This window comes from Cupressus sempervirens, chromosome 5 (assembly GCF_028749045.1).
Source record: "Cupressus sempervirens isolate cs-2001-9-10 chromosome 5, ASM2874904v1, whole genome shotgun sequence".
Lineage (NCBI taxonomy): Eukaryota > Viridiplantae > Streptophyta > Pinopsida > Cupressales > Cupressaceae > Cupressus > Cupressus sempervirens.
In genome coordinates this window covers 514,042,365-514,055,179 of record NC_143122.1, presented here as the reverse complement: position 1 = coordinate 514,055,179, position 12,815 = coordinate 514,042,365, and the positions used below count along the sequence as shown (strand labels likewise).

The 12,815-nt window shown below is 35.5% G+C and overlaps 1 protein-coding gene across 1 annotated transcript in view; it reads right to left on the bottom strand.

Annotated features, from left to right (window-relative positions):
- Positions 1–12,815, bottom strand: part of LOC149556962 (glycosyltransferase BC10-like) — a 125,586-nt gene that overhangs the window by 66,992 nt on the left and 45,779 nt on the right. The window contains exon 7 of the mRNA XM_089831606.1: positions 5,844–5,885. Within this exon, the coding sequence (XP_089687732.1) occupies positions 5,844–5,885 (42 nt within the window). The remainder of the gene's footprint in view (positions 1–5,843; positions 5,886–12,815) is intronic.

The window sequence follows — 12,815 nt, the reverse complement described above, 5'->3', positions numbered from 1 at the left end:
GGATTTGTGGAATCATCCTAACCAACTGCTGAAACAAAAACCCTTGACTTCAACAATTTGTTTGCGTCACTTCTGCAGGAGAGAAGACAAATGTAAGAAACAGTATCTGGTTCAATTACAAAAACATTCAAGGGAAACAACAGAAATGCTACTAGAGGAAGCTAGATGTTACTCAATCTTTTCAGAAAAAGACAGACTGGTAAACCCTCGTATGCCACAAGTAAATCATTTCAAGCCAGTGTGATTTGTTACATTTGTAAAAAACATGGATATCATGGCAATATTGTTTGCATAACCCTCAGAACATTCAACCTTGAAATCATGCTAATGTTGCTACAGCAATGCCCAATGAATGCAATGAGGAGTTTGCTTTAATCTCATCAAAAGAAGGCTTGCATAAGTACATGGAGTGTTTCTTCGACTCAGGAGCATCGAGACACTGCACATGTCAAAAAGACTGGTATGCTTCTTTTGCAGTTTGTTTGAATAAACAGGAGATTTCTCTGGGTGATGGTGCCACATACTTTGTTCAAGGACATGGTGATGTATGTAAAACATTAGATAATGATACTACATACACTTTTTAAAACGTGAGAATTGTGCCGGATTTGGATAAGAACCTGTTATCTATCAGTGAAATTACTAAGAGAATAACAGGTGTGTAACCCCTCGCATCAATAACAAGTTGATAGCTCTTGGAGCTGGTGACAACGGTTTGTACAAACTTGTGAACACAGGTACATCAAACTCATATGTCCTGGCAGAAAAAGATGATAATGATGTGCTTTGGCACAAGAGACTAATATTTTACTATCTAACCAAGTTATCCATGACTGGTATGGTTGATAGTCTTCCTAAAATACAAAATCAACAACATGAATGTGGAAGTTAACAGCTGGAAAAGAAAAGTTGACTTTTTGCAAATGAATAGCCTTGGAAGACGAGATCAACTGGATCTTGATCACGTGGATATATGGGGTCCTACTAGAACTACATCCTCAGGTGTAGCTAGTTATTATTTTGTTAATTGTAGATGATTGTTCAACAAAAATGTGGGCAAAGTTTCTATAAGAAAAATCTGAATCTTTAAGTTTTTTCAAGATATTTAAATATTCAGTTGAAAATGAACGGGCAGGAATATCAAAACTTTGACAGACAATGATGGAGAGTTCACTCTAAACATTATTAGTCTTAGATGTATCAACACCAATAAATTACTCTTGAATGTTTATACAGATATAGATGGGGTAAATTCCATAGGTGATTGTTGAACAGGTACTGGATATGTTTTCTTGCATGGTTCTGGAGCTATTTGTGGGCAAAGCAAATTACAACACACAGTTGCAGTTTTTAGTGCAGGCGGTGAAGCTGTTTGGTTACGTCACATTCTCTATGACCTTCACGGAGATCAATATGAGCCAACACCTATTCTATGTGACAATCAAACTGTTCTCGAGATCGTTAAAAAAACATTTTATAATGCCTGCACCAAACACATTGGAATTCATCAACATTATATTCAGCAACTTACAGCCGAAAATGTCACTTGTCTTCAATATTAGCCCACTGATGAACAAGTGGCTCACATAACGAGAAAGCCAGTTGGTCAATTAAAATTTGCAAACTTTAAGGACAAGTTGGCTCTTCTTGTAGGTTTTTGTTTGCTTGCACTATAAGAGAGTTATGTTCTTCTATGTCTTCAAATTGTAATAATGACAAGACTTGTTAGGTTCTCCGCCACTGCTTTTCAACGAATCAAGGAAGGGTGTTAATATACTTTGTAAACATCCACATAATAATTTGTTATAGGCTGGCCTGTTAGTGGGCATTTTTGGGTTAATGCATGTGACTAAGGGGTCTTGAGAGAGTATTGGGAAGCTCCAAAGCAAGGTTGGATCAAACCAAACTTCGATGGCGCTTTGAAAGGTAACCCAGGACCTTCCAAAGCAAGTTTTGTGGCAAAAGACTTTAAAGGAAATATTTTGTTGATTGGAGCTCAATGCTTTGCAGGTGGGACTAACAATGAAGCGGAAGCTCAAATGGCCCTTAGTGCAGTGAAGACAGCCAAAAGCTTGAATGTGGGCAAACTAAATTTAGAAGGGAATTCTCAGATCATTATGAATGCAATCATAAAAGGAGAAATTGGAGTCTGGCATCTGAACAAGTATATAAAGAAGATTAATTCCTTAACAGTAAACTTTACATATTTCAACATTACTTATGAGATGTGAAGGAGACGAGATTAGACACACCTCCAAATTTTCTTTATCTTGAAAGACCTGCCGAGGGACGAACTTACAGAGGATTTCCAAGAAGTTGCAAGTAGGAAGTTCTCCGCCACTGCTTTTCAATGAATTACGGAAGGCTGTTAATATACTTTGTAAACATCCACATAATAATTTGTTATAGGCTGGCCTGTTAATGGGCATTTTTGGGTTAATGCATGTGATTAAGGGGTCTTGAGAGAGTATTGGGAAGCTCCAAAGCAAGGTTGGATCAAACCAAACTTCGATGGTGCTTTGAAAGGTAACCCACGACCTTCCAAAGCAAGTTTTGTGGCAAAAGACTTTAAAGGAAATATTTTGTTGATTGGAGCTCAATGCCTTGCAGGTGGGACTAACGATGAAGCGGAAGCTCAAACGGCCCTTAGTGCAGTGAAGGCAGCCAAAAGCTTGAATGTGGGCAAACTAAATTTAGAAGGGAATTCTCAGATCATTATGAATGCAATCATAAAAGGAGAAATTGGAGTCTGGCATCTGAACAAGTATATAAAGAAGATTAATTCCTTAACAGTAAACTTTACATATTTCAACATTACTCGTGAGATGTGAAGGAGACGAGATTAGACACACCTCCAAATTTTCTTTATCTTGAAAGACCTGCCGAGGGACGAACTTATAGAGGATTTCCAAGAAGTTGCTAGTAAGAAGTTGCAAATAGAGCCTTGGATAGTTGAAAACCAACTTAAAGGAGCAGGCTTGATAATTAGTAGCAAGTTTTGAATTCATTAAGGAGAGGGTACTCAAAAAATTCAAAAACGTTGTCCAAGTGTGAGCATTGAGTGGCTCAAAATTTAAAGGTTTGGTAACTGTTAGTTGGAAGAAACGAAGGCATTTGATTTTATTATAGCTAGTAATAATACATTTGTATGGGACAATTGGAGGTGGTCTTATTAATGATTGTATTGATTTAACGGTTCCCCTAGCCAAGGAAGATGTGTATGCCACTTGGAGTACTTCAGTACTCATTTCGGAAAAGAGTTGAGAGGAAGCTTAGTAAAGCACGTGAGAAGGCAGCAAGGTAGCCTTTATTTGCATAGAAGTTGATTTTGGTTTTGTCATCATTTGGTTTATTTGTAGAAGAAATAATTGGACTTGGGAGTGCAGAAATGGAAGCAAATTTCTATCTACGTACCTCAAGACAATAGCAATGCTTTCTGGGGGAGATTACTAGGAAAAAGTTGAAGAGCATTTTTCTCATTGATAATCCCCAATATTGGCAGATTATTGGTCTACTTCTTCATAAGGAGTCCCTGAATTCTGCGCCAAGATACAGGTCGAATTTTGAAGTTGCATCCATGATGCTTACATGGGTGCTGGAGCTTGGCTCTAAGGAAGATGTCATATGGGTGTTGAAAGCATGTGTGAAGCTAGAATGGTTGGAAGGGCTTATCCCCATTGTTGTGATGGCAGAAACAGGTGGAGGATTCAGAGCTATTGCAGGTTACTGGTGAGGGGTGAGTGAGCCCGATTGCCAACCCTTTTTGATTTGGAGTGCCAATTCCAACATGGTGCAGAGGCATGACGAGGCTTGAGATGGATAGGAACTGCTAAAAAGTCACATTCAAGTTAAGGAATCGGGGAAGAGGAAAAAGGAATGGGGGGTCCAAGAAGGGATTAGGGTCAAGCACAAAGGGAAAACAATGGCTGGAGAATAAATGGATATGCAGAACAAGGGCCCAATGGGCTGGGCAAAGATTGCATAAGGCACAGGTCCTCCCAATCAACAATCTCTTTTTGTTTTTTGAGCTTTTCGATTAGTAGTCTGTATATGTTAGTATAGATGATAATGTCATGTTTTGGTAGTACAGGGCAAAGAATTATTATAGCCTATGGGTATTTACGGTTTATGGTAGATAGCTTGGGTGTTTATACCTGTGTATGTCTGTAATTTTTTTGTATGGGTTGACAGTGGTTAAGGTATGGAGCATGAAATTCTCAATCTGCACAGAGATAACTCCTGCTTTTGTATAACAGACTTTATTATATTAATATTAATAAAAATCTTTTACTACCAATCAGAAAAGGAAATTGTTATAGGATTGTTATTATTATGTGGACTAGTGTAATATATTAGTTGTATATGTTTGTTAAGTTGCTCACAACTCTTTTTTTTTTTTTTTGAGGATTTGTTTCCTTAAAATAAAATTTTATAATCCTATAAATATGTAACTTATTTGGTTGAACGATAAAAAATATCATAATATATTTTTATGTGCTTTCACGTTTAACAGCCACTAGTAAACATTTTCAAAGAAATGCTATTAACTAAAAGTAAATACATACAGGAGAATCAGAAAAAAATATAAGCTCATCTGGTTGGGTTGAGTCTATACATTGAACAGAGTTTGTCTCAAATTAATACTCATTGTTTATACAAACGAAAAGTTCAGTGGTATCAGGATCAGTCATATGTCTTCTATCGATGTCTTAAACCTCTATTTCTCCAACAAACTGATTCTTAATCAGATTCCTTAGGATGTCAGACTTATCATTATTACTAGTTCATTAGCAAATCTTCAGGTAAAAAACCCAGTCAGGTTGTCAGTCCTCCAAACCAGCAAAATTGATACATTTTTGGATCAACAGGTTTCACCACACTACTACAGAAATCAGTTGAATGATAAATACACCACCATCATTCTCATACAAATGCTATTAGCTAAATAGTAAATATATAAAGGACAATCAGATAAGACAAATTAGCTCAAACTGTTCAGTTTAGTTTATACATTAACATGGTGTCTCTCAGATTACAATTTCAACAACGTTGGTGCCAGAGATTCTATATGCAGCGCTTTTGAGGGTTCAAATCAGATGGTCATGCCTTCTACAGATGTTCTTCTGCTAAAACTTCTTGGCTGTTGTTACAGGCTGGATTTTACTATTTATATATTGTCTCCCTTTTATGGCAAGGTCTCTCTTTAGAGACACTTAGATGATCAGGGATAGCTGCAAATCACTATAGCATGGTATTCTGTTCTCTGCCACTGCTTTTCAATGAAAGGGAAGATACCTGGCACTTGTTCAGTCAATTTAAGGAAAGTTGTGGCTTCTCAAACATGATTTGTCTGTAACTCAGTTGTTAAACTGCTGTGTATTTTAATGTTCTCAAAGTAAAAAAATTCATCAATTTTTTAACAGAAATATATCACTCCTGCAGGTCTGCCTGTATGAATTATGCAACTCAACGTAGAAATTATCAGGAATTCACTTCGTTAGAAAACCAGGAATACAGGAGAAAAGTACATTGAAAATTAACCAATCTAGACATCCATCACAACACAAAAGGACAGTCACTGTTGAACTACACAATACACGGTCAGTCATAGTTAAAGCAATTGTGAAGGTTTAAAATATGGAAAATTTGGACCAAGTATCATAGGGAGACACATTGATTTACAGATTATTTATTGCCCAAGCCTACGAGGCTGTTCACAGGATTTCTTGTATGAAAATACCATACAACTAGCAATCTATTGTTTGTTTATGCAGTTACTAATTTCTAATATAAGCAATATGTTTTATTGGCTATCATGTCGGGATGGCAGGTTAGCTTCTTACCTGAGACTGCTTTCTCAAGTGCTCTGGTAGTGGGGGCCTTCTCTGCAGGGAAGAGAGATGAATTTGTCAGCATACAGTCCTGTGATACCTTCTAGAGATCATTTCATGAGCTTTCATACTAGAACTACTTTTCATATGCACTCCCCTCAAGTAGTAACTAACAATGAACAAGAAAGCAACATTCAAAACAAAGCTGCATAATGAATGTTACAACAATAAAATATAAGAACTATCACAAAAAAACAAATAATATAACTTCACAGAATAGGATAGTGACAAGACGGTAGATTGACAAACCAATTTTATTTTTGTTGCATTACAAATGAAAGCATCTATTTCAAAAAAATAGCACCATTTGTAAGATAATAAAATCCATGGACAAATGCTGCTCCATAGTTGGAAAATCCTTTATACTCACAAGTTACATGGTAATTGAAGTTGATAATGTTTCCAAATAAAATCACAATAGATTTCAGTAAACAACACAAATTATCTGGATTTTGAATGCCATCTATGAAATGTATTATGTATTCAAATATGCAAGTGAAATGAAGCGGTATTAATTTGATACAAAAATCATCTCTCATTAAAAGACAAATATGTTGTGAAAGTAAATAAAAATGGACTCTTAATTGGATGCAATTACATTTATTTTAGAAATATATCATTATTGTGGTAGCCAATGGAGATCTTGTCATGTCCCCTCCCGCCAACTGATAATTAAGGTGGCACTTAGCCTATGTGGATCCCCGATAGGCTTAAGTGAATTCTATTGGGGGCGTCATGAGTGTGGAGTGACGTGATTATGGTTGTTTCTTTTCCTTATACTCTCCACCTCGTCTTCCTAATACCTCCAGCTGGGACTTTGTCGTGGGTGTTCTTGTGGCTTGGCATCACGTGGCGACCCATTTCCTTTACATTTGACCACCATTTCATTCATTCATTCCTCCGGCAGTTACAGTCACAATATCGTGGTCATGTTTGTTTATTGCTCTTGTAAGGTTCTTTCACCGGGTGCGTTGAGGAGGCTAATGGTCTATGAGGCAACGGGGAATCGAAGGAGTCTGGAAAATACAAAGCTTGGAAACCAATTCGGCTCCGCTGAGGTAATTTCTGATTTTGCGAGGGATGAAATCCCCTTTGCACTTCAGATAGGATGTAGCCCCTATCTACTATTGTTGTTATCTTCATCTTTTGAGCGCATGCGTGCATGGTCATTACTCATAGGTCGGAGGTTTCTTTGGAAGGAGTCGGCACATTATTTCCTCAAGCACACTGGAGTTGGCTTGACATACCCAATAGCATTGTCAGGAATCAGGTTATCATGCTTTACCATCTGCTACATGGTCAATTCACGTGGGTCTAAGGTCTGCAGTCAGGATCATTCGCAGTTGTATCATCCCTGCTCAGGCTCATTGATACATATCACTGTAGTATGTGAAGGAATCATCTATGGTACAATAAAATCTCTCGTTGCTGGTATGGACCCATTCCTGTCGGGACAGTGGTCAGTATAAGTTCCTTTTCCTGTCTTCTCTTTTTGGTAGTTTTGGGTGCAACGTGGAAGTTGACCAGATATCCTTCTGGTAATTTTGATAGTAAATTTTAGAACAGATATCATATATTGTGTCCCATGTATGAGGTTCATTTTCTTTTATTATCGGGATTACACCTGTAGCATCTTGTATTGGGAGATTCGATTAAGTTGTGATTAGCATATATATTCTTTTGGGTTATGTGTCAAATTCTCTACCTTCTGTGGCATGTAGACGGTTATCTGTGATACACTCCGTTGGTTACAAATTTCTCAGTCCTTTCACCTCAGCTTGGATGGTTGACAATCTTGCTCCAGTCACAAATAAACAGGGAAAATTCGAACTGTTCTGTTAAGCACTACGTTTTGGGACACTACTTTCAATCAAGTTATTACAGATCACAAAAATCCATAATTTAGAATGCATGATATCTAATTTAATCAGACTAAATTGATCATTTTTTCCTCCATAACTCTTCCCTTGCAGCAGTTTTTGATAATTAAGTATTTCAGATACAAACTAGTTTCACTTCAGCTGAAAGCAATTGAATGATTTTAAAAGCTGACTAAAAAACTCAAGTTATAATTCGGGAAAATTATTTAAAATAATTAATGAACAAATTTTAAAACAATCGGAACAAAAAGCATTGTTTCCTAAGTTCAATTCTCCGTGAAGAATGAAACATGTACACACACACAAATGCGTAAGTTTGATGATTTTAATGGCAACAAAAGACAGAAAATATACATTTTAGAGATAAATTTGACATGAAGAGTGTTGGTGACAGCTCACAGATTTAAACATTTTATTATTATTTTTTATCTTTTCTAATGTGACAACTATCTCACACGTGTGAAAAGATATTCATGTTTGTGAGTATCCAAAATTTAACTCTAATATACTAAGCCTATTTAACTTATAACTTGGATGTTTAAACCATTGTCACTTGAAGAGATGTTGGTAAGGCATGGATCAGGATATGACTGTAAACAAATAAGCATATGGGAGTAAATAAATAGCATTGCAGCTATACTATATATATATTTATTTATTTATTTATGATGCATATGAGTGAGAGTGTACACGCATTAAAGGGGGTAGATTGCAAGTTAAGCTATTTCTTCAATCCAATCTCAAAACTAATAACAGATATATTTACATAGCAGCCAGGCAGGTAACAAAGATGGAGATTCAGTTAGGCTAAATGCATAGGTACTCACCAAATGCAAGAAGCAAATGCAAGGAGCGATGATCTATTTGTAAAAACTTCGATCTCTTAACAAAATGTCATCACTAAAACCATTAGTAAAAGGCAAATATTTAAATTGAGAATATAAATTTGAAATTTCATGTATTTGCTTGGGATGGCATTGTAAATATTCCGCAAATTCTGCAACTAATAATCTGATATAATACCTTCTATGTGCTGGAGATTGTCTTTATCAATTTCAGATTGAATATTGGTTTTTCTTTCAGAGATAATAGTTCTGCAACAATATGTATATCCTGCTGTAATTCGTATGAGGTAATGTATGCTAAAGAAGCAGACTTAGATTGTGTTGCGTGCTCTTTATCCACAAACATAACCTCCATAAATATGGCACCCAAGGTAATTGCCCTCTCAAAATTGGCGCCCATTAGGAAATATAATAATTAGTAATTAAACTAACTATTTTGTTCATAGTTGAACTAAACAAGATTACCCTAAGGGGGATGCCGATTATGCTTGAGAACTAAACAATTATATTTATAGGCCTTTCAAAGGCATCATATGCATTATCAGACCTTGTACGATCTGTTTCATCAGACTAGTGTGATTACAACGTTACAGAGTTAACACTCCCTCTTAACTTGATAATCATACCGAGAGATAACATATCTAGCATCATCAATTAATATGAATAAGCATAGATTGATACTCTATATCTATCTAAATCCTCTAGGCATGACGTATCATTGAACACATGATACTATGTCATATTACTATACCCGTGATATGACTTATCACTTACACTAGTGATAATGATATTGCATGGAATGCAATATACAGGATAAAATCTGAAGAATAATTAAATTCTTCATTTAACCAAGTTGAGATTCATAGGTATTGGCTTTCCTATATCACAACATGATCCTGAGTTAAGATCTTATAGAACACAAGATAAACTCTAGAGAATAATGAAATTCTTCCTTTATCCAAATTGTGACTCATAGGCATAGAAATGTCTACACCACAATGTGATCTTGAACTCATCTAGATCTAACAGCAGATTTCTATTGTTCAGCACATTATTTAAGAGATCATCATCTCTCATAATGTCTTTTATACAAGTGTTCATTATCTCAGAGATCGTCACCTCTTAAATAATGAATACAAATGGTGAAGCCCATAACAATCAATAGCCTAACAATAAAATTATTTTATTAATAATTTAAAGAATACAAATGAATTACAATTCAACCATACCAAGTCTTTTCCTGAAGTGATCTATCTTCACTCTAGAGAGAGGTTTGGTGAGAATATTTGTTGTCTAATCTATAGTGCAAATGTATTCTAATTTTACAGTATTTTTGTCTACCATATCTCTTACATAATGGTAAGGAATTTCGATATGCTTGGACTTGTCATGAAAAACTAGATTCACTAAAAGCTTGATGGAGCTCTAATTATCACAATGAATAATCGTAGGATTCATGGCTTGCCCAAATAATCCCACAAGTAACTTTCTAAGCCAAACTACTTCTCAAGAGGCCATCACTACTGCAATGTATTTGGCTTTTGTAGAACTTTGTGCTACTGAAGACTATTTTCCACATATCCAAGATAGCATTGCTGATCTTAAAGGGAAACAACATCCTGAAGTACTTTTTTTGTCTTTAACACTTCCACCCCAATCTGAGTTAGTGAGTCCATGTAAATCTAAATCAACTTTCTCATATTTGAGCCCAAGATTAAAAGTGCCTTGTAAGTATCTCATTATGTGTTTGACTGCAACTAGGTGAATCTCCTTTGGGTCACCCATAAACTGACTTAAGTCATTAATAGCATAACAAATATCAGGTCTTGTATTTACCAAGTACATAAAGGACCCATTCATCTATCTATAGAGAGTAGAATCTATGGAAGGTGATTCTGCTATTGCTTCTTTAAGTCTATGTAGATTAGTCTCCATTGGAGAAGACATAGACTTGCAATTCTACATTCCAAATCTCTTCAAAATATCTGATGTATACTTCCCTTGATTAAGTATAATGCTGTCAAAATTTTGTTGTACTTCAAGTCCTAGGATGTAAAGGAGTCCCAAGTCTTTCATCTCGAATTCTTTGATTAGATCTTTCATCAACATAGTATCAGAATTATCATATCATCTTTATCCTTTTTATAATATAAATTTGGATCGGCTTCATTTTTGGAGAATCCTAAGCTGGTGAGATACTTATCAATTCTTTCATACCAAGCCCTTGGAGCCTGTTTAAGTACAAAGAGAGCTTTCTTGAGCCTGCAAACAAAAATGTTAGGATCATGAATTTCAAATCTTTCAGGTTGCTCCAAATATACTTCTTCTGTAATCTTTCCATTTAGGAATGTTGTTTTTACATCCATTTGATGTATTTTCCATCCCTTCGATGCTGCAATGGCTAGGACTGCTCTTACAAAGGTGTATCTGGCAACAGCAGCAAAAGTTTCTTCATAATCAATCCCTTATTTCTGAGAGAATCCTCTGGCTACAAATCTGGCTTTATATTTTTCAATGAGCAACATGCTTTATTTTAAATATCCACTTGGAAGAAACTGTTGGTAATCAAAATCGTTGGTTAGAAACCTACGAGCCTTGCCTACTTGATGCTGGGTATCTAACTAATTTTGGCCAACTTAACAGGATTAATCCAATCGATTCAAATCCTTTGCGCTCTTGGCTCCGCCAAACCAAGGCCTGTTCACCCAAATCCTGGATAGCAAACACTCGAATCCAAGATGATTTATAGCGGACTATAAAAACAAACTCCTCAACTGGCAAGTGTCAAGGAAACTTTCTGGATTGTGATTAATAACTATCTATCTTCAAACTTTGATTATTTTATTAAGATTTGTGTGTTGCTGAAAGAAAAAGTTAAAATGAAATACCAAATGAAATCAAATCCTTAAAGAAAGAAGATAGTGAAATGCCAGCATTCAATTCAACATTTATGAGCAGATTTATGATCAGTGTCAAATTCTAATTGGGTAATAGAGTCAAACATATATTTCTTACACACAACTTTATGATATTGATAACATAATATTTGCTGATAATTCACTTATTATGATGCCACAAATTGTTATACTTTAGCGTATTCAGATCAGTCTATTATGCTTTAACCATCATGCGGACACAATAGATACAAATAATAGAAAGGAAATTATATCCTACACTATTTGTATTTGTCAACCCTGAATAGCAATGAACAATTTAATGTACTTATCAAATAAATAAATTATAAACAAATGGACAGCAAAACCATAAAGGACGAGTTACATATGTTTCCAACTCTAAAACAAATAAAATTCTTACTAATTTTATTGTTGGACAGATTGTATTGAAGACACTCAACCTTTTAATGCTCTATTCAACACAATACGATCCGTACAATGCCTGGAATTAATACTCAAAAAATCTGAATCTCCTTTGCTTTGTTCAGATCTCCAACTTCTCCCTTAGAAAGGAAAATTCCAACAGTACCAATGTAAAAAAAATTGCGGATTACAATGAAAGAAGCCTCGATGTGTCTTTTTTTTTGCACATCACGCATATATATAAACATTTAAAAGGGCAACAGTTATCCTCCAAACGCTGCGACCCTTTATAAAAAACTAAACAACGTTTAAAGTTTAAAACAATAGCTCCCAGCGAGTTTAATTATTCCTTTAAAATCTTCAACCGTTGGAAGCGCTTGTATATTTCAAATAATCATTTTAACTATTATGCAAGCAAAAATATGATTCACGACGGCACAAAATTATCGCGAGACTTCTGGCCTAGACCATAGTGGGAGAAAGAGTATCTTCTGAGGCGAGATATAACTTCGACATCGGCAATAAACTGGTTGTTTGGCCCATTAGCTAATAAACAAGTATGTGACATATCCCTTTCTTCCACAGTCCGTGATCCCTGTCTGCTATCAGGCACTTTGCTCTGTATATCTGCGCGAAATGACTTCCAAAGCATATACTTGCAACAAAACAAAAGAAAATATCAGAGGTAAGCCGTTGGGCAACAATTAATAAAGATTAACATTTTAATGGCTCTCCTCCAACAAACAAATAATTTTGTCCATTCTTTTCATGTTTGCTGAATATCAACAAAAGACTATTGCTTGTAAATCCCTGTGTGAACCATATATGCAAAAATCTGAACATTCCTCCTTCACAACATAGCATTATGGCACTTTCGAAAAC